The sequence below is a fragment of the Oncorhynchus clarkii genome, chromosome 12 (assembly GCF_045791955.1).
Source record: "Oncorhynchus clarkii lewisi isolate Uvic-CL-2024 chromosome 12, UVic_Ocla_1.0, whole genome shotgun sequence".
NCBI classification, from domain to species: Eukaryota; Metazoa; Chordata; class Actinopteri; order Salmoniformes; family Salmonidae; genus Oncorhynchus; species Oncorhynchus clarkii.
In genome coordinates, this window is record NC_092158.1 from 40,623,778 (window position 1) to 40,651,717 (window position 27,940).

At 42.0% G+C, this 27,940-nt stretch overlaps 1 protein-coding gene across 4 annotated transcripts; it reads right to left on the reverse strand.

Moving 5' to 3' along the window:
* Positions 1-215: 215 nt before the first annotated feature.
* LOC139423203 (ubiquitin carboxyl-terminal hydrolase 28-like) lies at positions 216-27,822 on the reverse strand. Of its 4 annotated transcripts, none has more exons than XM_071174935.1 (25): positions 27,641-27,822; positions 21,165-21,280; positions 20,933-21,013; positions 20,402-20,552; positions 18,488-18,574; positions 17,965-18,102; positions 17,785-17,855; positions 17,470-17,543; positions 17,051-17,199; positions 15,436-15,563; positions 12,132-12,227; positions 11,617-11,802; positions 10,983-11,206; positions 10,462-10,532; positions 9,947-10,175; positions 8,269-8,583; positions 7,846-7,997; positions 5,915-6,217; positions 4,040-4,135; positions 3,041-3,219; positions 2,736-2,814; positions 1,880-1,959; positions 1,610-1,733; positions 1,077-1,263; positions 216-799 (listed from the first exon to the last, which is right to left on the reverse strand). In XM_071174935.1, exons 1-25 carry the CDS (start codon positions 27,659-27,661, stop codon positions 624-626), a joined length of 3,513 nt encoding a protein of 1,170 aa, XP_071031036.1. In that variant the 5' UTR covers positions 27,662-27,822; the 3' UTR covers positions 216-623. The 4 variants fall into 4 exon arrangements, with proteins under 4 accessions (XP_071031036.1, XP_071031038.1, XP_071031037.1 ...); XM_071174937.1 differs by having other exon boundaries at positions 7,855-7,997; positions 17,470-17,546; XM_071174936.1 differs by having other exon boundaries at positions 5,915-6,220; positions 7,855-7,997; positions 17,470-17,546.
* Between the last annotated feature and the right edge of the window lie 118 nt (positions 27,823-27,940).

A 27,940-nucleotide genomic window follows, 5' to 3' on the forward strand; every position in this document is an offset into this window, starting at 1 on the left:
GGTCTACTTTCCGAATGCAAGAGGTCTACTTTCCGAATGTACTGTACAATACATACTGTAAGTTTTAAATTGGATGCTAGATCCAATGTACAGTGTTCATTCAATTATTGATAGTGTTTTCTCTGTGTGTGGAGGGGTGACGAGGGGTGTGATAAGGTGAGACAGAAATATAGATTGAAAAATGGGTCAGGCACAAAAGAAGCCTTGAGCGCAAATCAAGGAGAAAAGAAGAACAGAAAGTTTATTGAGCGTCAACACAGTTTTCAAGAAGTGGAAAACAGGAGTGGAAGGAAAGGCTTACATATATAAACAGGAAAATACACAACAGGACAAAGGAAGCTGAATTTCTAAACACCTAAATCTTCAAGAGCCTGTTGTTCACTGCAATCCTAATGTATCATGGTACATGTAAAATATCTAACAAACAATAAAAAATACTCTTATTTCTTGTGTTTTCACTTTCTTAAAACATACGTAAATAGGTTCAAAGCAATAATACCTTATTAATGTATAATAAAGACATTTCTCTCTCTCCTCTTGATGTGTCTGCGAGTATCATATGACCATATAAACTCTGCCTCAAGTCACTCAGAATCTACGTAATGTTCTGTGACCCCTTGGTCTTACTTGACAGCGACCACAGAGGTGTTGGTGATAGACTCCATGATGGCGGCCAGGCGGCTGCACAAGTCGTGGGGCACTTTGGAGCGCACCGTTGGTGGATCTTTTAAGACCACCCTCTCTGTTGAGCAGTCCAGAACCCTGGGCAGAAACTCACCCAGCTTTAACTGTAGGGAGTCTGAGAATGAGAGGAAGGGGGGAGAGGAAGAGAAAAACAGAGCTTCCATAAGAGGAGTAAAATACAGTTAAGATGTGTGATAAATTAGATGAGAGGAAAATGTGCTACAGAGAGAATTTATTTTAATTATAAGCCTTATAATAACGCAATTATACCTCTCAGCTTTAAGTAAGGTGTTACTGAAATCTGCAAATGACAGCAGTGTTGATGTAGATAAACATTTAGCACCGCTTGGATAAAGCCCAGTAAGAACCTCTTCCCCTCCCTCTGTCCTCACCATCCAGGTCCACTTCCAGGTAGGAGCACCAGTGGCTGCGGATAGCCTCCATTGTGTCCAGGTCCTCCTGGCTGATCATGTCCGGCCGGCTCATCAGGTGCATGCAGGGGATAACCGCCTCGTTCATGATGATCACGCCCTCCTCCGCGCTGCTCCGGAACAGGGTGGCTGCATTGTCATTCAATTCCTAGGAAGAGGGTAGAAGGGGGAGGGGATATGCATATGCAGTGTCACTATGGAGTCTTTTTGGATAAGAGCATATGCAAAATGACCAATCTGTAGCCAAATAAAAATGTATAGAGATAAGTGGTCTATATACAGACAAAGTGTTAATATACTATATAGCAGGGCTATTAACTTCAGCCCTGTGAAACTTTCACTCACACTGAAGTTTAGCCTTCTTATTCTCCATTTTATTAACCTTTAATACATCTTGATTTTTATATTCCCAACTGACAATATCAGTCTCATGTCCCAAATCTTCACAACCAGGTCTTTCACAGTGATGCATCTGCATCATCAGTAGCACTCACTTTGAGACATCTCCTCCTGTAAAGTGCAATAAGTGACTGCTCCACCCCTCTCTTCTCCCCTCTTCTCAGTAGCATGGTGTTGTCTTTGTAGGCGTGGTTGAGGTAATTCAGCGCCTCGCTCACCCTGGTGGAACACAATGATATCACGCCACGTCAGCCAGTCAGCCCACTGATGACATCACATCAGACAGTCAGCCCACTCATTCACTCAAACCACCATACAGGCTGATCACGTAGGGGCAGAACTCCGGTCGCCATGACAACACCTACTTTCCATGCTGGTACTGTTCCAAGCCCGTCAGCAGGTAGACAAACACTGTCCGGAACAGGCTGTAGTCGTCATGCCATTGCTGAGGAGAAGAGCACACAGACACAATCAATGCAAGTTTGGTCTGATTTCCAATGGAGAAAAAAAGCCTACCTAGAGTCTTGGTATAAATCCATCCATCAAGGCCTGTGTAATGTAGGTTTATGCTCAATTAAGCATTTTATAGTGTTTAGCTTGTCCACATGTGTAATGACACAAAGGACCAGTAATCACTGATCTTAGATTATTTATGATTGTTGGAACAAACTGCTTAACAGTGGGGACAACATTTTGGAACATCACAGGTAATGATCATTCATACTCCAACCATTTTTATGCCAGTAAAAATGTGTATGCTGGCGACATGATCGGTTGCCTGGCTGCCAATTTTCAACTAAAAATGAACTCCAATAACCAGAAAAATATTAAATCTACTTTTTGCACAGAGTGAGAGGTTCCCGCGCCAGTCTAGCTGCCGGACATCTTGCAGTTCCCAAAATTTTGCTTGAAGTAGTCATTTCTAAGCTCCGCAGCCACATGTAGAAGAATGACAGCGTGTCACACAGTATGACTCAAACACCACAAACAAAGATCTATACACATGCCAGAGGCATTTCTTACTCGGAACAAAAAGTGGATTTAATATTTTTTGGGAATATTCTCCCGTTACCCGAGTTCCACCTGCAACTGAAAACAGGTATTTATAAGACAAATGCCTTCAAAATCAAGAATAAAGAAAGTATCAGCAGTAAAAAGTTAGCCAATCTAAATCCAGCCTCCAGGGGCATAGCTAAGGGACACCTAGCTATTGACACATACCATATATTCCTCCATATCCATATCCTCTGGCTTGATGAGGCGTAGTTTGGCGCGGGCCTCTCTCATGATACTGATGGACCTACACAGGAAGTGATGATTTGCCCCACAGAAATAAACTTATGAATAATACTGTCAACTTGATAATGTTGATGAAATGCTTTTTAATTGTTCAACAAATAATTGTAAAAATAGCAGCAACAAGCTGAATTGCATGTACAATTTACAATGAAATGACAAAACATGAACATATTTAAAAGTTTTTAAATATACATTTCATCGCATGTCAGAGAGTGGTGCTGACTGACATGTCGTCGAAGCTGAGGTTGCGGTCGGTGAAGCCCTGCAGCAGGGTCCTCTCGATGACGCGATTGGGCGCCTTGTTCTGGAAGAAGTAGACCAGGGCGTGGTGCAGGCGTGGGTCCTGCTGGGCAGTGGTCTCCTCCTGGGACAACTCAAACAGACGGGAGTACTCCTCCTGGAACGCCTGAGGAGAGGGGTATGAGAGATGTTAGAGCCCACTGGGCATAGACGTCATCTCAACGTATAGTTTTGATTTAAATTTGGTTGAGTTGTCAACTCACCCAGTGTTCAATGTCATTTTTCCCTCCATTCAGATTACTACCTCTCACTTTTGGTTATTTGAAAATGAAATAATCTCCAAAATATCGCTATTTTTATAACAAGCAATAAAGTTGGTTTCAATTTCAGTTTAATCCACCAGAAAGAGACAGAACAAATATTATGGTTAAACAGAAATATATAAATTGATTAAAAAAACATTATTTTTGAAAAACATTTATAAAAATTGTATAATCTTCGTAAATTATATCATAAATAGGACTGGTGGAGTTATGTCACACATGCAGTTAACAAAAAAATGTCTGCTCTATCCAAAATTACAAACAACTAATTGCAGCATTACCGCAAAAATGGAGAAGGCAGGCAAGTGGAAAGGGGAGAAGGTAAGGAACTTGTCTGTTGGCCCCTGCATTAAAGGCCAGAATTGGCTAAAGAAAATTGTGAGAAATAAAAAAAAGTATACCAGTTTCATTTAAGGACCAAACAATTGACAGCTGTGCCATACAGGTTCCAAAATAGTTGGGAGGAGATCTTTGATGTACCGATTCCATGGCACATGGTTTATGAACTGTAAAATATACTGTCCATGAAATTATGTCTGCCAAGACTCTACCTCTCCCCTTAATGTACATACATCTGTCTCTACAAGAGGAGACTGACAGAATATTTACAAGTATAGCATGGTAGAAGGACATAGACTAGTGAGATTGCACAAACAACTTTACCTTGATGAGGCCAGCCTCAGGGCCTTCATTGTCGAATGCCTGTCTGGCTTTGGCTATGGCCATAATGATTCCCTGCATAGCTGGAGTGAGCATCATCTGAAACACAGAACCACAGAGAAGTACAAAGAATGGGCATTAGAGCGAGGCCATGCACAAATAAACTACTATAGCAATGATGCACCTTTCACGGAGTCATGTATGCTGTATCCATTCATTGGATTGATGCAAACGATCGTATTATAAATTGAAACAACAGTCAAAAGAGTGGCATTGCCCAAAATGTATCCAAATGATTTTCTAACCAATAATCAATAGAAGTCATCGACCAAGGAACAGCATGCTTTCAAAGTATTGGAGTTGGATTTATATATGTGCCTTCGGAAAGTATTCAGACCCCCTTTACTTTTTCAACATTGTTACATTACAGCCTTGTTCTAAAATGGATTAAATAAAACAATATTCCTCAGCAATCTACACACAATACCCCATAATGACAAAGCGAAAACAGGTTTTTATATATTTTTTAAAATGGTCTTAAATATAAAAAACAGAAATACATTATTTACATAAGTATTCAGACCCTTTGCTATGAGACTCTTAATTTAGCTCAGGTACATCCTGTTTCCATTGATCATCCTTGAGATGTTTCTACAACTTGATTAGAGTCCACCTGTGCTAAATTCAATTCATTGGACATGATTTGGAAAGGCACACCTGTCTATATAGGGTCCCACAGTTGACAGTACATGTCAGAGCAAAAACCAAGTCATGAGGTCGAAGAAATTGTCCATAGAGCTCTGAGACAGTATTGTGTGGAGGCACAAATCTGGTGAAGGGCAACAAAACATTTCTGCAGCATTGAAGGTCCCCAAGAACAAAGTGGCCTCCATCATTCTTAAATGGAAGACGTTTGGAACCACCAATACTCTTCCGAGAGCTGGCCGCCGGGTCAAACTGAGCAGACAGGGGAGAAGGGCCTTTATGGTTGTCCAGAAGGACAACCATCTCTGCAGCACTCCACCAATCAGACCGTTATGGTAGAGCGGCCAGACGGAAGCCACTCCTCAGTAAAAGGCACATGACAGCCCACTTGGAGTTTGCCAAAAGGCACCTAAAGACTCAGACCATGAGAAACAAGATTATCTGGTCTGATGAAACCAAGAGTGAACTATTTGGCCTGAATTCCAAGTGTCACATCTGGAGGAAACCTGGCATCATCCCTACTGTGAAGCATGGTGGGGGCAGTATCATGCTGTTGGGAGGTTTTTTCAGCTGCAGGGACTGGGAGACTAGTCAGAATCAAGGCAAAGATGAACGGAGCAAAGTACAGAGAGGAATCTTGACGAAAACCTGCTCCAGAGTGCTCACAACCTCAGACTGGGGAGACGGGTCACCTTCCAACGGGACAACGACCCTACAAGTGACAAGACAACGCAGGAGTAGCTTCGGGACAAGTCTCTGAATGTCCTTGAATGGCCCATCCAGAGCCCGGACTTGAACCCAATCGAACATCTATGGAGAGACCTGAAAACAGCTGTGCAGCAACACTCCCCAATCCAATCTGACAGAGCTTGAGAGGATCTGCAGAGGAGAATGGGAAAAACTCCCCAAATACAGGTGTACCAAGCTTGTAGCGTCATACCCAAGAAGACTTGATGCTGTAATCATTGCCAAAGGTGTTTCAACAAAGTACTATGTAAAAAGTCTGAATACTTACGTAAATTTAATGTTTCAAAAAAATGTTTAACTGTTTTTGCTTTTCATTATGAGGTATAGTGTGTAGATTGACGAGAGGAATGTGGAAAAGTCAAGGGGTCTGAATACTATCTGAAGGCAGTGTATTTATTTAAATGATGTATAAGGCAGACTCTCTACCTCTTCATTGTAGCCGTCATTGTCAGCCTGCACCAGGATCCTGCCCACGTTGGGGATCTCCACCTCCAACACCACGTTCTCTGGTTGCTGCTGCCGGCGACAAGGCGCCGGCAGGGCGTCCTGACCATCCTCGCTGTCTGCCTGGGTGTCGGGCGCTGCCGCAGCTTCCGCCCCTACCTCTCTGACTCCAGTCTCGCTGTCGGTCTCAGTGGTGAACTCTGTGGAGGGGTCATGGGTCACAGCTGCAGTCTGGGCCTGGCCATTCATCTCTGCTGCAGGGCTGGGAGACTGTGGTGGGGGGAGCTGCTGGGCATATGAAGTTGACATTAAGTTAGATAGATCAAGTTAGCTGGTTAATGCCAAGTCTAAGGCATAGAGACCTAACATGCATTCTTGTCTGGTACTTGTCTGATAATAAAAAAAGGTGTCACCTCTCCCAAACAAAAATTATTATTATGCTTACACAATAAAAAGCTTAATTGCAGCATATATAATTTAAATAAAATATAATGATTTTTCTGACTGGATCCCCTTTTGATTGACAAACTGAGTCGTAAAATGTACATTTACTGTGCATTAACATAGTTGGATTATTAAAATAATGGAATGACCATAAACAAAACCAAAAGCACTTCACTACATTGGGATTCATTCAGGACTATAAACATTCACCACTAGAGGTCGTATGTACACCATTTATGAATACGTTTGCACAGGCAGGTAGTCTGTCCGGCAAGTAATGGAATGTGACACACGCCAAGCGGATTACAGTTATATTTAACATAAGGTGGGTAAAATCTAGACATAACATTCAGATACTACTGATACTACTTGGACAACTTTCTACCAAAAATTAGACAACAAAGAGCAACCAGGAATACACCCATTCTGTTTCATACACAATCACAAAATTCTGCTGTTACGCAATGTTGACAACAGCCACATCAGAAGCATTCTCATAACATTTCACAGGCCTGAAAAAGAGCATCGGTCCAATCAACCAACCTACGGCTTGGCGGCAGGTAGCCTAGTGGTTAGAGTGTTGGGCCAGTAACCGAAAGGTCGCTGGATCGAGAGAGCTGACAAGGTAAAAATCTGTCCTTCTGCCCCTGAGTGTTCTGGCCCACTGTTCCCCGGGCACCAGAGACATGGATGTCGATTATGGCAGTCCCCCGCACCTCTCAGATTCAGAGGGGTTGGGTTAAATGCGGTAGATACATTTCAGTTGAATGCATTCAGAATGAATGCATGCTACAATTAACTGACTAGGGATCCCCCTTTTAATACGTCAGAACTCTCTCCAACTAACCGACCGTAAAGTACAGTAAGAGGAATAAAAAGCTCCTGTTCTACTTAAAGACTGGCCACAGCTCCTGTGTCCTCCTGACAGTGTCCGCAAGAACCCCCAGTGGTAAACCAACTGACTGTGTGGAATGCTGCTGGGATGACCGGGGGAGGGTGTGCAGTGACTGACTGCTAAGGCCATATAGCCTCCAGGGAGGGGGTGGGATGTGGGGAAGGACTTTGGCCAAACACTTGGGGTATACTAACTACAGAATCTGTTAAGTCACAACACATCTAGCATGAAAATGGCATACTAAAACAAAAATTAAGCTCACAAGTACAATCTCACAAAAGACTTGGTTAAAACTCAGACAAGATAGGTAGGTTAGCCCAGTGGTAAACACAGCTGCCTTTAGCCACTGTCTAAAAGATAAACAATAACTCTGAGAATAACACACTCCTTCTTTCTTATATGTTGTTTATATAAAACTGAATGACTCGCTCCCAAAACATCTAGTAGCAGAAGCTATCACTATGCAACAGTTAGAGATATAGGCCTAGGTCTATATGTGTACGTGGCCTAGATAAGAGTATGTGACCGATATTCAATTGGTGCTCAGATGACAACCCCAGACCCCTCTTTTCACCCTGCCCACTTGACTGTGTTGCTGCCCCTCCTCGTCCTCGCTGGTATGTTGGCAGGGCTCTGGCGTGACAGTCTGGTGGTCGCTCTCCTCTGGGCTGCTGCCAGCGTTCTCCAGGGACACAGGTACTGGGGACTGGCTTGTTGGGACAGGCTCTGAAACAGGACAAGGACCTGTTTCAGATCTGAAATATTTGCTAGTGCTTAATTGAACAATTGAACAATTAATACATTTGATACATTTTATGAAGAGGGAAATTGATTCGTCCCCATCGGTAGACAGACCGGGACAATAGGGCTTGGCCAAATGTGGTGACCATATCATTCAGTATCTGACTAAAAGACAAGGACAAAAACCAACAAACACCGCCACCCTCAAAGAGCATTATCATGTAACCCTGCCATATAAATTGATGTCCAGACTGACTTTCAGATTCCACTGCCGGTTTAACAGCCAACTCTGCCTCTGGTTCCTGTCCCTGCTCCCCAGTGGGTTCCTGGGCAGGTCCAGGTTGGGGGACTGGTTCTGCTGCCTCGTCTTTTTTTTTACTGGGAACACGAGTGGAGGTGGAGGCTGCCGTGGGAGCGGCCGGCTCCTGCTGTGGCGGCTGGTATAACTGCTCTTCCCACTCCCTGAGCTCTTGCTGGAACCAGTGGTTGTCCTCGCGCACGTAGCGCCCGAGGATGGGTGGCAGAGAGTCCATGCCCTGCATGACCTGGCCCGTCTCGTCATCTGTGTCTTCTGTGGACAGAAATATCATAAATATAAACAACATCACAATGAGCTAACTGATCACATTCAATAGTAACATAAACTAAGCAGCATACCCTGAAAAGACAAGCAAAACACACTAAAAAACATTATGGAAAAAAACACCTGTTCAGGCTATGAATTGGATAATCATGAATGTATTTATGTATACATCCTGAGCAACAGTTACAGTGTGCACATATTTAGCAGGTATACAGTATAGGTGTGGCCAGATATACAGGCCATTCAGACAGTATTCAGATCCCTCCACGTTTTCCAAATTTTGTTACATTACAACCTTATTCTAAAAATTATATTAAAAAATGATAAAAATCTTCATAAATCTACACACAACAACCGATAATGACAAATAAATGTTTTTTTAGATTTTTTTGTAAATGTATATATAAAAAAAACATCACATAACATCACATAAGTATTCAGACCCTTTGCTCAATACTTTGTTGAAGCACCTCGAGTCTTCTTGGGTATGACGTTACAAGGTTGGCACACCTGTATTTGGGGAGTTACACATTCTTCTCTGCAGATCCTCTCAAGCTCTGTCAGGTTGGATGGGGAGCATCGCTGCACAGCTCTTTTCAGGTCTCTCCAGAGATGTTCGATCGGGTTCAAGATCGGGCTCTGGCTGGGCCACTCAAGGACATTCAGAGACAAAGCCACTCCTGCATTGTCTTGGCTGTGTGCTTAGTTGTAGTCCTGTTGGAAGGTGAACCTTCACCCCAGTCTGAGGTCCTGAACAGGTTGTCATCAAGATTCCTCTCTGTACTTTGCGATGTTCATCTTTGCCTTTTTTATACATTTGCAAACATTTCTAAACCTGTTTTTGCTTTGTCATTATAGGGTATTGTGTGTAGATTGCTGAATATTTATTTATTTAATCAATTTTAGAATAAGGCTGAAACAAAATGTGGGAAAAGTCAAGGGGTCTGAATACTTTCCAATGCACCATATATAAACAACACTGTGACATGTCAACTTGCACATGTTGACACAAAAACATTTCCGACGTTGCAGTCCCAAGTGATTTAGCTGAGCATGACTGGCTTCATGTTTTTGGTCCCTGGCATACATCGCTAGTTCAGTTTGTGGTCATACACACATCCTTCAAAAATGAAGGTGCTGGCCTAAGGAAGGATACCTGAAGAGAACAGAAAGGCCTGCACACTGAATTTGCTCCCAATTACCACCTTTATTGACAACGTTTCGATCCAACACAGATCTCCTTCAGGTCAAACGGACTGAGTGCTCACTTCACAATATACTGTACATAAAAATGTTCACCTTGCAAACATAACTCATTTCTCAGGAGAATGGGGAGGAGGGATACAGGTACCTGCAATTATGTGAGGCAGCCTGTCGTCGATATACATGAGACAATAGGCGCTGGCGTTGGTCATGCCTCCGTAAGAGTCCCTGACCAGCTCCTCCCAGGAGGACTCGCTGACGATGACGTCGTTGTACTTCATCCAGCACTGGTTGCTGTGGTCGTAGATATAGGCCCAGTAGTGGCCGGCCAAGGCTTGGCCCTCGTGGACGAGGACAGCGTGAAGCCTGTACGGAACCTTCACACACATCAAAACAAGAGAAACTTTCTGTATTGGCATGTGCACACATCAAACAAGAGATTAGGACTAGAAAAGTAAAGTTTTAGCACAAACCATGAATCATTATAGTCTCTTGTGACAGAGCGGTAACATAATGCCAAATCGAGTACCTGACAAGATTTGGTTCTGGGTTCCGAGATGAATCATTATGCAATGCTTGTGACACATGTTCAATCTAACAAAGTTCTATTAGTGTATCACATGCTTTAACCTGACATGGACTGTCAGATAGATGGGATCTTACCTGACACAGACGGTTATCCGAGTACATGCCCTCCAGCGCTTGGCTGACCCTGTCGATGCTGGCCTTTAGCTCTGAGCACCGAGACACAGACACACAGATCAATGCAGTGCACCTGGGGCCGGGCCACACACACACACACACACACACACTCTCTCTCTCTCTCTCTGGGATAACTGACTGACAGCTAGGGTAGGCTGTCTGCTCATAATATACATCCAAATGAAGAATTATCACTAGATATGTACAGTAAATGAGTATTACCACATAATGCATCTAATCATGTTTAAACAGGTCAACATGCTCTCATGGAAGAGAATCTCGCAATCACTACAGAGCTATCACAGAAATAAAGGGCTATTTGCATGTGAAAATGTCACAGGATGTAGAAGATCCATTGTTCACACTTTGCCCATGCTATGCATATCTTACCGAGAGTGGCTGTAATGGACAACAATACATTTAAACTTGAACACAATTGCAGAGAGGTTATCATTAGTGAATCCAGGTGTAAGTGACCGTACCGTCCATGTTGTTTTCCATCTCTGTCCTCCAGCGCTGCAGGCAGGTCTTGACGAATCGCAGCTCCTCCTCCGTCACACTGTGGGGGGCGGGATGAGGTGGGGCGTCCATGGGGGGTCTGCACTGGGTGAAGGGCTTGTAGATGGGCATCCTCTGGCTCGAGGAGTGCTTCTGCTGACAGGTGGAGCTGTCGGACGGGCCTGTGTCTCCTGGCTCATGACACTGACTGAGGAGACCCACAGAGGAAAGGCAAGATGTCAACAAATGGGGTTGGCATACATTGAAGACAGAGTGGGTGATGTACTATACATAGGCTAACAGGTAAAACATTACAGGGGCGATTTGGTAAATCTCATATCTGAAATCATTTTAATATTACCCATCATTTTTTACTAGGATTTTCAAATTGTATTCATTGATTTTCAATTATCCCCTGAATTGACTGACTTCACACTGACATTCTAGGTAGGAACACATCAAAGTGTTTACTCTGTGACTGCAGCTGTCACTGCTGTCACATTGACTAATAAGGAGTACCGGTAAGTCGTGACAGGACTAGATATCGTGTAAGCACTAGAAACATCTACATGTACACATAGTCTTGACAATTGAGACAGTTGTCCCAGAGGTCCTTGCCTGGTATCGTCAGGGTTGGCGTCTGTGTGCTGGGGGTTGCTGCTGGGGGGAGTGGGGGAAGAGGCAGCCAGCCTCGGGTCTTCAGCAGGGGACACACTGGTGGGCTTAGTGCAGGCGAACTCCAACATGTACTGTAACATGTCTGCCAGGGGATAGTTTGTCGGTCCGGAGCCATAGCTTCTGTAGCTGGAAAAAGAAGGAGACAAAAGGTTGAACTCATGGTAAATTGGTGACAAACAGAATGTCAGTCATGATTCACGAGCAGGACATTTCCTACGTGAATCAAAATACTCATATTAGAGAAACACTGTGTGTACGTCAGTTTTTCTACTAACTCATGGTTTATTCACTCTCAGTGGACACATTTGGAGGTCTCCATCCTGGTGCAGTCATCAGTGAATTCTTCAATAAAAAATGATTAGCTAAAAGAGCACAGTTGTCCTCCAAAATGTGTATTGGCGTGTACCTGATGTGCCACACTGCTTTACAAACAGTAAACTCAATAGTAAACTCACCATTCCAGTTTCTGCTGCAGGACCGTAAGATGCTCCTTCAGTCGCTTCACCTCTCCTCTCCTGTTGTGGGTCTGCTCATTGTTCTTGTGAAGGTATCTGTTTGCATACAGTAAACTTAGTTTAACACAATAAGAGTTTGACTCTGATTCCCCAATTACAGTATCATCATTACAATGCAATACAATGCTCAGTCTACTGTACATGCATGCTGGTACTCAATATCTTTGAAGAGTTTCTATCCAAAAAGCTATATTTCCATTTTCAGAAACGATGGTAAATGAGCTTTTATTTAAAGTATTTATGAAAGAGATTGGTGTGTTTTTTCACTAACTAATCAAGGCATGAGGTTGTTCAATGACAGTTGAAAAAAATAAAAATAATAATCACTTGAAGGTTTAATTTCAGAGAAACATGTGTTTTTTGAGAAAAAATAAAGTAGTACTGCTAGGTTTTACACAGTCAAATGTAACAAATAACTACTTATATATTATATTAAATATATAAAGAACGGTATAAATGACACATTTGTGACATCAATAATTAAACAAATAAAATAATAATCAATATAGTAATATGAGATCTGTTTGTGAAACACTGACATTTTAGTCATTTAGCAGATGCTCTTATTCAGAGTGACTTACAGTTAGTGCATTCATCTTCAGATAGCTAAGTGAAACAACCTCATACAGTATATCACATACCGTAGCGTTTGGGAATATACTCTTCATATGAATATACACTGCTCAAAAAAATAAAGGGAACACTTAAACAACACAATGTAACTCCAAGTCAATCACACTTCTGTGAAATCAAACTGTCCACTTAAGAAGCAACACTGATTGACAATAAATTTCACATGCTGTTGTGCAAATGGAATAGACAACAGGTGGAAATTATAGGCATTTAGCAAGACACCCCCAATAAAGGAGTGGTTCTGCAGGTGGTGACCACAGACCACTTCTCAGTTCCTATGCTTCCTGGCTGATGTTTTGGTCACTTTTGAATGCTGGCGGTGCTTTCACTCTAGTGGTAGCATGAGACGGAGTCTACAACCCACACAAGTGGCTCAGGTAGTGCAGCTCATCCAGGATGGCACATCAATGCGAGCTGTGGCAAGAAGGTTTGCTGTGTCTGTCAGCGTAGTGTCCAGAGCATGGAGGCGCTACCAGGAGACAGGCCAGTACATAAAGAGACGTGGAGGAGGCCGTAGGAGGGCAACAATCCAGCAGCAGGACCGCTACCTCCACCTTTGTGCAAGGAGGATCAGGAGGAGCACTGCCAGAGCCCTGCAAAATTACCTCCAGCAGGCCACAAATGTGCATGTGTCTGCTCAAACGGTCAGAAACAGACTCCATGAGGGTGGTATGAGGGCCCGACGTCCACAGGTGGGGGTTGTGCTTACAGCCCAATACCGTGCAGGACGTTTGGCATTTGCCAGAGAACACCAAGATTGGCAAATTCGCCACTGGCGCCCTGTGCTCTTCACAGATGAAAGCAGGTTCACACTGAGCACATGTGACAGACGTGACAGAGTCTGGAGACGCTGTGGAGAACGTTCTGCTGCCTGCAACATCCTCCAGCATGACCGGTTTGGCGGTGGGTCAGTCATGGTGTGGGGTGGCATTTCTTTGGGGGGCCGCACAGCCCTCCATGTGCTCGCCAGAGGTAGCCTGACTGCCATTAGGTACCGAGATGAGATCCTCAGATCCCTTGTGAGACCATATGCTGGTGCGGTTGGCCCTGGGTTCCTCCTAATGCAAGACAATGCTAGACCTCATGTGGCTGGAGTGTGTCAGCAGTTCCTGCAAGAGGAAGGCATTGATGCTATGGACTGGCCCGCCCGTTCCCCAGACCTTATCCAATTGAGCACATCTGGGACATAATGTCTCGCTCCATCTACCAACGCCACGTTGCACCACAGACTGTCCAGGAGTTGGCGGATGCTTTAGTCCAGGTCTGGGAGGAGATCCCTCAGGAGACCATCCGCCACCTCATCAGGAGCATGCCCAGGCGTTGTAGGGAGGTCATACAGGCACGTAGAGGCCACACACACTACTGAGCCTAATTTTGACTTGTTTTAAGGACATTACATCAAAGTTGGATCAGCCTGTAGTGTGGTTTTCCACTTTAATTTTGAGTGTGACTCCAAATCCAGACCTCCATGGGTTGATAAATTTGATTTCCATTGATAATTTGTGTGTGATTTTGTTGTCAGCACATTCAATTATGTAAAGAAAAAAGTATTTAATAAGAATATTTCATTCATTAAGATCTAGGATGTGTTATTTTAGTGTTCCCTTTATTTTTTTGAGAAGTGTATATGTTTAGATACATATTATAACACATGCACTACCAGTCAAAAGTTTTAGAACAACTCATTCAAGGGTTTTTCTTTATATTTACTATTTTCTACATTGTAGAAAAATAGTGAAGACATTAAAACTATTAAATATATGGAATAATGTAGTAACCAAAAAAAAAAAAAAAAAAAGTGTCAATATATATCCATCCTTTGCCTTGATGACAGCTTTGCACACTCTTGGCATTCTCTCAACCAGCTTCATGAGGTAGTCACCTGGAATGCATTTCAATTAACAGTTCCTTGTTTAAAGTTAATTTGTGTAATTTCTTTCCTTCTTAATGCGTTTGAGCCAATCTACAATAGTTTGAGCCTGTGTTGTGACAAGGTAGGGGTGATATACAGAAGAAAGCCCTATTTGGAAAAAGACCAAGTCCATATTTTGGCAAGAACACCTCAAATAAGCAAAAAGAAACGACAGTCTATCATTACTTTAAGACATGAAGGTCAGTCAATACGGAAAATTTCAAGAACTTTGTAAGTTTCTTCAAGTGTAGTCACAAAAAACATCAAGCGCTATGATGAAACTGTCTCATGAGGACCACCACAGGAATGGAAGACCCAGAGTTACCTCTGCTGCAGAGGAGAAGTTCATTAGAGTTACCAGCCTCAGAAATTGCAGCCCAAATAAATGCTTCACAGAGTTCAAGTAACAGACACATCTCAAAATCAACTGTTCAGAGGACACTGCGTGAATCAGGCTTCCATGGTCGAATTGCTGCAAAGAAACCACTACTAAAGTAAACCGATAATTAGAAGAGACTTGCTTGGGCCAAGAAAGACGAGCAATGGACATTAGACCGGTGGGAATCTGTTGTTTGGTCTGATGTGTCCAATTTGAGATTTTTGGTTCAAACCGCAGTGTCTTTGTGAGATGTTCTAATACTTTTGACTGGCCGTGTACACAGTTTTAACTTTTCCACAAATTAATATCAAGCAGCTCACCTGTCCATATAAATGATTTGTGGGAACTCCAGTTTCTTGTGAATCTTCTCTGGGCGTCCTAACGACTGGTTGAACTCAAACCTGGACAGTTCAAAGGTCAACACTGGTGGTAACTTTGAGAACCATCTCTGAAACATAGAATACCCACCCACATGAATATTCCCATATACTGTACATTTCTATGTATATCTACACTACCGTTCAAAAGTTTGGGGTCACTTAGAAATGTCTTTGTTTTTTAAAGAAAATATATATTTTTTGTCCATTAAAATCACATCAAATTGATCAGAAATACAGTGTAGACATTGTTAATGCTGTAAATGACTATTGTAGCTGGAAACGGCAGATTTTTTATGGAATATCAACATAGGCGTACAGAGGCCATTATCAGCAACCATCACTCCTGTGTTCCAATGGCACGTTGTGTTAGCTAATCCAAGTTTATCATTTTAAAAGGCTAATTGATCATTAGAAAACCCTTTTGCAATTATGTTAGCACAGCTGAAAATTGTTGTGCTGAAGCAATAAAACTGGCCTTCTTTAGACTATTATCTTGAGCATCAGCATTTGTGGGTTTGATTACAGGCTCAAAATGGCAAGAAACTCAGTCTATTCTTGTTCTGAGAAATGAAAGCTATTCCATGCAACTCTGGGATGCTGACCTTCTAGGTAAAGTTCCTCTGTCCAGTGTCTGTGTTCTTTTGCCCATTTTAATATTTTATTTTCCTTTTATTGGCCAGTCTGAGATACGGCTTTTTCTTTGCAACTCTACCTAGAAGGCCAGCATCCCGGAGTCGCCTCTTCACTGTTGACGTTGAGACTGGTGTTTTGCGGGTACTGTTTAATGAAGCTGCCAGTTGAGGACAGGTGAGGTGTTTGTTTCTCAAACTAGACACTCTAATATATTAGTCCTCTTGCTAATTTGTGCACTGGGGCCTCCCACTCCTCTTTCTATTCTGTTAGAGACAGTTTGCGCTGTTCTGTGAAGGGAGTAGTACACAGCGTTGTACGAGATCTTTAGTTTCTTGGCAATGTCTCGCATGGAATAGCCTTCATTTCTCAGAACAAGAATGGACTGACAAGTTTCAGAAGAAAGTTATTTGTTTCTGGCCATTTTGAGCCTGTAATCAAACCCACAAATGCTGATGCTCCAGATACTCAACTGGTCTAAAGAAGGCCAGTTGTATTGCTTCTTTAATCAGATCAACAGTTTTCAGCTGTGCTAACATAATTGCAAAATAGTTTTCTAATGATCAATTAGCCTTTTAAAATTATAAACTTGGATTAGCTAACACAATGTGGCATTGGAACACAGGAGTGATGGTTGCTGATAATGGGCCTCTGTATGCCTATGTAGATATTCCATTTGAAAAAATCTGCCATTTCCAGCTACAATAGTCATTTACAACATTAACAATGTCTACACTGTATTTATGATACATTTTATGTTATTTTAATGGGCAAAAAAAATGAGCTTTTTTTTCAAAAACAAGGACATTTCTAAGTGACCCCAAACTTTTGAACGGTAGTGTATATTACATTAACATTTAGATTTGGCTTAACATTCACAACAACATACAAAGTAAACATAAAGCTAGGAATTTGGTATGCTCACCTTGCTGCCAGATAAAATGGTTTGATCCGGATGGAGGGCTTCAATCTCCCCCTCTACCATGGCACCTTCCAGACATTCCTCCAAGTTGTTGAAACCGTTGACTTGTAAGGGGTACTGGCCAAACTGCTCGATGTTGGATAAGGTCTTGCCTAAACATGGTCAAACATCAATATGAATTGATAGAAAAAATACTGATGGAATAAGAAGGGTCAGGAGTTTTTCTTCACGATGGGACCTCCAGGAAAATCTCTGGGGCCTAGTTAAAGGCTATATCAGGTTATGACAAAAGTCATAGCCCTTGATAGTGAAGAGTCATAGCCTAATAACTAGAGTTTTTCCTGATCAGCTCATGTGATCAGGAAATACTTGAGGCCCCTCAGTATGTATAACCAAAATTAAAATGTTCATTCTATACTTACCCTCATGTGTTCTCTCTGCCACAAACGTCCCATAGAAAAGCTGAACCATTGGATTTTCTTTTTTATCTTCCAGGCTGCTGAAGATAAGATGTCACGTTCACACCTCAAGCAACTCAATATCTGACGTACTGTACTTCAATACAGAGATAATACTGGACCAGGATTTTATGGAATGTCAATGTCACATACACTAGTTGAACCAACTACAACAACAAAAAAATACTGTAGCTATGGCATCTTAGTTAGCTATGACAATATGTACTTTAAGTGCGCTCGTACAGCGCTGCCTGTTAGTGATCAAATCAATTGACTTACTTTCCATTGGCAGCCAGCTGAAAGGCATCTTCAAGCCAGTCAAGGAGTTTGTGGGTGAACTCACTCACATCCTAGAATGAACACGTATACACAGTAGTTGTTGTAAAGTCGTGGCAATGACCCAAGTGTGTGTACGCATTGACAGGAGTTTGTGTGTACCGGTTGGGCCTCAGTGTGTACCTGTTGGGCCTCACTGGATCTGAAAGCCTCTCTCAAAAGCTCGACGGCAGCAGACGGGTCCACAAACCTGCGAGTGGAGCCCACCATGAGAGCAAAGAGACAGCGCAGCTCCTGCATGAAGGCTATGTTCCTCTTGTCCTGAGAACAGGCATATGTTAGGCTTCTCTCACTTCACAGAGCTGCAATGGAAAACCTGCATAACCCTTTACAGTTTTCAACAATATTTCTATATGCAAAGCAGTTGTTCAGCCCAACTTTCACGAGCAAATATAAACTCTTAAAAATGTATTTACATTAGTATAACATTTGCTTATAACATGTACACCGTTTATAAATGGTTTATCAATGCTTATTCAAGGAAGTTAGCATAGAGTGTTAACTTTATCTTTATGCACACTCTATAACCCTCTAGTCTAGTTTCCTCTCTAACACCAGCCAGCCTTCCACTGACTCTTCAGTCTCTGGGATCCAACGGTTCCCTACTCTATTCCTCAGGGCTCCTATCCCTCCATTGGACACTCACCGAGTGGTTCTTACACTTCTCCAGGATTCGCTCAGACAGGCAGTAGTTGAGTACCAATCTGCGGAACACGGGCAGGTGGAACAGGGACTGAAATAACAAAGATGAGATTGGTCACCTTTCCTTAACACCGTCTTTTCATTTGTAAAATGTAACTGTCGAGGATACTTAAGGAGGGTTTAACACAAGAGTCACAGTTAAGCAAACAAAAGAAAATGCCACTGAGAATAATATAACTTTTTTGTGTGATACGGGGAGATGGTGATATTCCTCTCATAACAAGCCAAACCAATGTGATTGTTTTCTATTTATACAAATGAGTGACATGATGCTTCATTGATGCTGGCGAGCTGTAGTATGTTTTATTGCTAAGTCTTAACTCTGTGTAACATATACAACACAAAATAATGGAGCCTTACGTGCAGTTTCTAAGCGACAACAATATACCAGAGTTTTTGATCGCATTATGCCCATGTGTCTTCTCAACTTTCTCGTTTCCCAGAAACCCAATTACAGCTTATCACAATCTTACTGGAAAGCGTACCACATCAGATACCACAGAAATATGAGTACACAGCCACATGGAGGTCATTTAGCGAGTCTCAATCAAACTTTCTATGAGCAAATTGTGATGAAAATTGTTTTTTTTAAAGCGCAAACAAGCACAATCAACAGAAGATGTCATCAGGGTTAGCTAAAGAAAAGGTTGGATTTAGAATGCAACTATTTCAAACAACTTTCCAGCCACTCAACATGTGTGCATTCCTTCCAATCCCCTAAAGATATTCCTCTGGGATTTTAGTGCTTTTTCGATGTGACCCATATCTGAATGAAATTAAGACAAATGAGCATTCCCATTCGGCCTAATCTACCGATATAAACTAATTTCAGTCCAGGCTACAGAGTTCATCGCCTGCTCTATCATCACAACACTGCACTATTTAATTACCCTTGCAGTCTATCAATATCAATGAAGGCTTGAATTTCAGCGGGGCCACCTGATAGGCCCAGCTAAATTCAGTCTGGAATGGACACTTAATAGTATTAGAGTAGCAAGAAGCTTTTGCGTTAGGAAAGTAAAAACCCCACCACCGCACCTCATCTTTCCCCATCCTCCTGGTATTACCGATAACTCAATTAGTACAATATGGCTTGATTGTGTGAAAACTGGTTGATTTTTTTTTCTGAAATGTTTGGTTTCAGTTGAGAGAGCAGGGGGAGAAGTCAGGTAATATCACGACAGAAGTCGACATCGTTCAGCGAATTGGACACAAACAAACGTGTTAGGGGCCTTCTCTCCTAGTTGTAATATTTTGAACCAAGTCACACGAAAAGTCTTGAAAGGTTTCAGAAAACAGAGAGAAGTTGTACACATGGCCACCACATATGCACCACTTAGGAGGTGGTGTAGAAAGTCAAGGTCGTATTACAGAGACCAGAGGAGTCCTAGGGATTCTGCAGACCAACACAAAATTCAAATACAACCTTTACTGTATGATATCAACTTTGGTAATTGTCTCCAGAGGCTTCAAATTAAGGTTTGCAATTACCAACTCCCCTAAGTTCCAAACTTGATAACCATATAACCTTTACATAATGCAAATGCTTGTTAACAGCCAAGGGAAGAAGCTCATAGGGGAAAAAACAGGTGTGTGAGACACTGAGACAGACTGAAAGAGAGAGTCACAGCCAGGGCCTGACTGGTGATAACAGGTGGGCCTAAATGGCACAGCATTAAGATACACAGCACAAACCCAGAATTTTCCACTAAACTTTTTATCCTGTTCATATTGGGGTTCTCATCTCACTGGCACAATTCTCTTTTACTGTGCATATATTTTGTGTATATTTTGCAGTGCAAGCTCTAGAACAGACTCTCTTAATAACTTTTTGTGAATACTGTGTGTGTTATCTCACCTGTATGACGGCACTGAACCAGCAGGTGTTGCCCATGTTGTGGATGCCCACAGGCCACCCATCCTGGCGGATCCAGTCTGCAGGGCTGCAGCTCTCTCCCTGGGCCTCGCAGCTCTTCCTCTTCACTCGTGCAGCCCTGTCCTCCTGTGCTCTGGTACACACCAACACATGTCACTCATCAACTGTAGGCAATGGTCTACAATGAGTTACACCTGGGTTGTGTTCATTGGGCACCAAATGGAAGAAAACTGACTCAAATGGGGAGGGAGTACATGAACTTGTCCAATGAGAAATGCTCATTTTTGTTTTTGTTTGTTTGTTTGTTTCTGTTGCATGCCCCTATGAACAGGACCCTGGTATTTCACAGTCATCCATTTTTGTTTACGTTATTTATTGCTCATACCACTGTGTTCACTTCAGGTATTATAACTTTTTAATTGAGAGATTACTTAATTGGTGACTTTGTTCAGCAAGAAAACAGCAAGCTAAGGGGCGATGGTGAGGTACTGGACTACAATACCACTACTATACCTGTTGAGCTCTATCTCCTCTGCATGGGATTCGTGCAAGCTGAGCTTGATGGCTGTCTGAAGGTCATCTTTAGGTGGAGTCCGTGAGAACATTTTAGAATGAGTCACAATACAAAGCACAGATTTTATGTATTCAACATCAGATATCAGTTTGCATTGGGAAACAAATAATCGTCTTTGTTTATCACCAGACCCTCAGCATTTTTCTCCTTTCCTTCCCAACTTCCGGCCTACTTTTCTGGGTCTCCCTGTTGGCTTCTGTGTCTGCGGTCTTCTCAGTCCCCTGGCCCTCCTCTGGAGGCTGTGTGGTCAGCAGTCCAACAGCATGGCTGATGTCCCCCTGGCTGACCTGGTATCAGAGAGTGGACATTACAATGGGACCTTTCCAAGAACTATAGCTCTACCCTGGCCTTGTGCTAGTCTGTTTCTGATAACTCTGACTAAAGACATGGCAGCTCAAGCAGAGATAAACCTGCACCTTAAGTTTCACCCCTACGTGACTGAGTCCTTCTAAAGGATCTGTTCCAATGGGGAGAGAGAGAAATATATTATCTAAAGAGTCATAAGCCTGGTGAGGGAGCCAGCTGACAAAGATGTCAGGGACAAGGGACTTTATTTGACCATTTAAGCAGGTAAGTCACTGAGAACTCATTAGCAATAACGACCTGAAATCTTCATAGCTCATATGTACAATATGCAGGTTTTCCCTTCAACTAGTTCATACTCATTGACTAATGGTGTAAGCATGACATCTCACAGTTGTAATCTTAGACACTAATTCCGGGGCTTCAAACATATGGTAAACAAAGAGTGTATTCAAGAGCATGAGTTTCAACTGATGGAGGGCACAACACAAGTGTTTTTAGATAATTGACATTTAAGGCAAGAAATGATCAAATAGTTTGACAAACCTGTTCATAAGCTTTTAAATGATAACAAACAACTATCTTTTCCAGTGACGAAGACATGGATGTATCATGGTATGGTGTGCAAAATGGGTAAACTATGAGTACCTTTATCTCCTGAATGTATTGGCATTCAGGTCAAAAAAGTCACTTTCTGACTACTTCTTCCATGTGCAAACTAGTATGGAAAGTTATTTTTAAATCAAAAGGGACGGAGGAAACCTGGCACCATCCCTACGGTGAAGCATGGTGGTGGCAGCGGCAGGGACTGGGAGACTAGTCAGGATCGAGGGAAAGATGAACAGAACAAAGTACAGAGAGATCCTTGATGAAAACCTGCTTCAGAGCACTCAGGACCTCAGACTGGGGTGAAGCTTCACCTTCTAATAGGACAATGACCCTAAGCACACAGCCAAGACAATGCAGGAGTGGCTTTAGGACAAGTCTCTGAATGTCCTTGAGTGGCCCAGCCAGAGCCCGGACTTGAACCCGATCTAACATCCCTGGAGAGACCTGAAAACATCTGTGCAGTGACGCTCCCCATCCAACCTGACAGAGCTTGAGAGGATCTGCAGCGAAGAATGTGAGAAACTCCCCAAATACAGGTGTGCCAACCTTAACGTCATACCCAAGAAGACTCGAGGCAGTAACCGCTGCCAAAGGTGCTTCAACAAAGTACAGAGCAAAGTGTCTGAATACTTATGTAAATGTGATATATATATCACATTTACATAAGTATTCAGACACTTTGCTCTGTACTATATATACAGTGGGGCAAACAAAGTATTTAGTCAGCCACCAATTGTGCAAGTTCTCCCACTTAAAAAGATGAGGCCTGTAATTTTCATCATAGTACACTTCAACTATGACAGACAAAATGAGAAAAAAAATCCAGAAAATCACATTGTAGGATTTTTTATGAATTTATTTGCAAATTATGGTGGAAAATAAGTATTTGGTCAATAACTAAAGTTTCTCAATACTTTGTTATATACCCTTTGTTGGCAATGACAGAGGTCAAACGTTTTCTGTAAGTCTTCACAAGGTTTTCACACACTGTTGCTGGTATTTTGGCCCATTCCTCCATGCAGATCTCCTCTAGAGCAGTGATGTTTTGGGGCTGTTGCTGGGCAACACGGACTTTCAACTCCCTCCAAATATTTTCTATGGGGTTGAGATCTGGAGACTGGCTAGGCCACTCCAAGACATTGAAATGCTTCTTATGAAGCCACTCCTTCGTTGCCCGGGCGGTGTGTTTGGGATCATTGTCATGCTGAAAGACCCAGCAACGTTTCATCTTCAATGCCCTTGCTGATGGAAGGAGGTTTTCACTCAAAATCTCACGATACATGGCCCCATTCATTCTTTCCTTTACACGGATCAGTCGTCCTGGTCCCTTTGCAGAAAAACAGCCCCAAAGCATGATGTGTCCACCCCCATGCTTCACAGTAGGTATGGTTCTTTGGATGCAACTCAGCATTCTTTGTCCCCCAAACACAACGAGTTGAGTTTTTACCAAAAATTTATATTTTGGTTTCATCTGACAATATGACATTCTCCCAATCTTCTTCTGGATCATCAAAATGCTCTCTAGCAAACTTCAGATGGGCCTGGACATGTACTGGCTTAAGCAGGGGGACACGTCTGGCACTGCAGGTTTTGAGTCCCTGGCAGCGTAGTGTGTTACTGATGGTAGGCTTTGTTACTTTGGTCCCAGCTCTCTGCAGGTCAATCACTAGGTCCCCCCCGTGTGGTTCTGGGATTTTTGCTCACCGTTCTTGTGATCATTTTGACCCCACGGGGTGAGATCTTGCGTGGAGCCCCAGATTGAGGGAGATTATCAGTGGTCTTGTATGTCTTCCATTTCCTAATAGTTGCTCCCACAGTTGATTTCTTCCAACCAAGCTGCTTACCTATTGCAGATTCAGTTTTCCCAGCCTGGTGCAGGTCTACAATTTTGTTTCTGGTGTACTTTGACAGCTCTTTGGTCTTGGCCATAGTGGAGTTTGGAGTGTGACTGTTTGAGGTTGTGGACAGGTCTTTTATACTGATAACAAGTTCAAACAGGTGCTATTAATACAGGTAACGAGTGGAGGACAGAGGAGCCTCTTAAAGAAGAAGTTACAGGTCTGTGAGAGCCAGAAATCTTGCTTGTTTGTAGGTGACCAAATACTTATTTTCCACTATAATTTGCAAATACATTCATAAAAAATCCTACAATGTGAATTTCTGGATTTTTTTTCTCATTTTGTCTGTCATAGTTGAAGTATACCTATGATGAAAATTACAGGCCTCTCATCTTTTTAAGTGGGAGAACTTGCACAATTGGTGGCTGACTAAATACTTTTTTGCCCCACTGTATGTATGTAGATAGGAGATACATACACACACATTGACAAAAAAATATAAAAAACTTTTTTTGTTTTGTCATTGAGGTATTGTGTTTATAAAAAAAAAGCAATTTAATAGATTTTGGTATAAAACTGTAACGTAACAAAATTTGGAAAAAATCAAGGGGTCTGAATCATTTCCGAATGCACTGTATACAGTACCGTCAAAAGTTTGGACACACCTACTCATTCAAGGGTTTTTCTTTACTTTTACTATTTTCTACATTGTAGAATATTAGTTAAGACATCAGAACTATGAAATAACACATATTGAATCATGTAGTAACCAAAAAAGTGTTAAACAAATCAAAATATATTTTAGATTCTTCAAAGTAGCCACCTTTTGCCTTAACAGCTTTGCCCACTCTTGGCATTCTCTTAACCAGCTTCACATGGAATGCTCTTCCAACAGTCTTGAAGGAGTTCCCACATAAGATGAGCACTTGTTGGCTGCTTTTCCTTCACTCTGCGATCCAACTCATCCCAAACCATCTCAATTGAGTTGAGGTCAGGTGATTGTAGAGGTCAGGTCATCTGATGCAGCACTCTATCACTCTCCTTCTTGGTCAAATAGCCTGGAGGTGTGTTGGGTTATTGTCCTGTTGAAAAACAAATGATTGCCCCACTAAGCGCAAACCAGATGGGATGGCATATCGCTTCAGAATGCTGTGATAGCCATGCTGGTTAAGAGTGCCTTGAATTCTAAATAAATCATAGACAGTGTCACCAGCAAAGCACCCCCACACCATTACACCTCCGCCTCCATGATTCACAGTGGGAACCACACATGCAAAGATCATCCATTCACCTACTCTGCGTCTCTCAAAGACATGGTGAATTGATCCAAAAATCTCAAATTTTGACACATCAGACAAAAGGACAGATTTCCACCGGTCTAATGTCCATTTCTCGTGTTTCTTGGCCCAAGCAAGTCTCTTCTTATTGGTGGCCTTTAGTAGTGGTTTATTTTCAGCAATCTGACAATGAAGGCCTGATTTATGAACAGTTGATGTTGAGATGTGTCTGTTACTTGAACTATGTGAAGCATTTATTTGGGCTGCAATTTCTGAGGCTGGTAACTCTAATGAACTTATCCTCTTCAGTAGAGGTAACTCTGGGTCTTCCATTCCTGTGGCGGTCCTCATGAGAGCCAGTTTCATCATAGCGCTTGATGGTTTTTGAGACTCCACTTGAAGAAACTTTTAAAGATCTTAAAATGTTCCATATTGACTGACCTTCATGTCTTAAAGTAATGATGGACTGCCATCTCTCTTTGCTTATTTGAGCTGTTCTTGACATAACCCTATTTGGTAAAAGACCAAGTCCATATTATCTTCTGTATACCATCCCTACATTGTCACAACACAACTGATTGTCTCAAACAGAAGGTTTTGGGTAGTCTTTCTGTCAACCCAGAAGATAGTTATCATGATCGCTAACTGGCTCCTCAAAGAGAATGATAGACAAACGCATGCGCCACACAGACATACAGAGGCAATATTGCTGGAAATTAATTGGTAGATAATGTTACCTTTGGCTTTTTAAGCCAATTACGGATATTAGGTGTGGGATAATGTCAATGTGGATTTGATGGGATGGTATGCAGAGAAAGTGAGCGGAGTGGAGCTGGAGCGGAATGGCCTTCACTCCAATTTCGCTTCTTATCCAGATCCTTATTAGATTTTGTACAAATAATGTTCTTCGGCCATACAATTTTTTTTATTTGATTTGTATGATTATTTTCCATATGGGCAGGGCCAGGATGAGGGAACAAAGAAATATGATTTGTGCGGATTTCATTTCTAGTCCATATTTCGAGGTCAATTTTTAACTGGAGTAGTGTCATTGGAAGTAAATAGGAGTCTATGTGAGGCTATATATTCCACGACGTGGGTACTCTAACCCAATGTTTCCCGAACCGGTCCTGGCCCTGCACATATTTGATCTATTCCAACACTAAAACACCTGATTAGTTGTCTAGTTGAATCAGGTGTGCTAGTGGATTAGATCAAATATGTAGAAAGGCTGAGGGTCACAAGGATCAGTTCGGGAAACATTGCCCAAAACAATTACAATGGTACTACATGAATGGGATGGAACCAACTAAAACTTTGCTATGCACATTGTTTGCCAGTTTGCAAGCTCAGATAAGTCTCACGTAAGTCCCCAGCCTGGCAAATATGTTCAACATCACTCACTCATAGTGTACAGGAGTCTGGATCCATTTTTCCTTAATACAATATACCTTAAAGTATCCTTAAGGTTTTGAAATGATACACCAGAACAGTAGTGGCCAAACAGTTCAAATAATATATATATATATATATATATGTATATGTGTGTGTGTCAGCTGAGAGGCTATATAAAGTCCCCCCCAATAGAAGCAGCAGGTGGAAATGTCAGGGTAACAGCGTGGCAGACATATATGGAGAGCTGTGGTCTCGGTCAGCCCCTATTTTGGGCCCTGAAATGATAGCTGGTGCCTCTGTTTATCATTCCATTTACAACGCTACCAGGGTTTAAGTGAAAAAGGCAGTGGATGTTTTTCTGACATACACAAAAAGCCACTTGAACCCTGACCCAGATTACTGTAGATAGGACATGAACACAGTTATGTCAAGCTATAAATGGGGGCTATAAATGGGCTAGAGACATGTTGATTAATTACTAGCCAAATAGTGGACGAACTCACTAAAACTCTATCCCAAATGCCATAAATCTGATCATGTACTTACTTTGTACTGTGTGATACTTAATGTGTAATTTGCCTTGTCTTGCATTCCACTGTTACAAAATAGAATAAATAACCAATAGATACAGTGAGCAAATTAGTGTGAAACACAACAAATGGGAATTGTTTATGATGAAGCATAATGAGTTGAAGCTGGTCGGGTTTTGTCCAGTTTGTAGAATACTAGCGGACTAAACTCCACTCCATGGTGAAGTTCATCATAAACTTTCTTCACCATGGAGTGGAGTTTAGTCCACTAGTAGGATACAGGTATATTCCAAAACTATGGGTAGGGTATGCATGTTGTTAGTGCTTTTGACAGACTACCTTTAGCTAATTACAGTTATTGCAAAGATGTATGACAATAACATAACTATTTTTCCACCTGGTTGTTGTTGAACGAGACGCCATTTCAAACATATTTGTAGGTCAGACAGAATACTTCGTGACAACAGTTTAGAAACAAATATAATCTCCCACACTTGAGATAAATTGAAACAAATGTGTCATTCACTGTTTCACAAAGGAATAAGTTCGTGTTGTGAAATTATTTAGTGGCTATCCACACAGAAAATGTAGGATGTATCTCTTTTGGTTAGTTGTTACCGATCTCATGGAAGGTTGAAGTTTTTTTGAAATGTCACTTGTTGCATTTTCATTCCACTCCGTTACTTAGTGCTCACCGAATTCGTTGTTTTCCCCATGTTCACTCTGTTGTTCAACTCTCATGGCAGAAAAGGCCGAATGTCTTGTTTATTTCCCCCAGATGCCTACACTTCGGATTTGAAAAAAAGTTCATCTCTCAAACAGCCACACCCAAGCAGAGCTGAGAAGAGCGTATTCGCCTGTCCAAAAAACGGACGCGCGCAACCAACGTGGATGCGCGCGGTTACGGCAATGGACAAATAACGTTCAGGCAAATTATTGATACATCATTATCATTATTAAGGATAAATAAACGTTAGCCTAAACTGTTTTGAAAT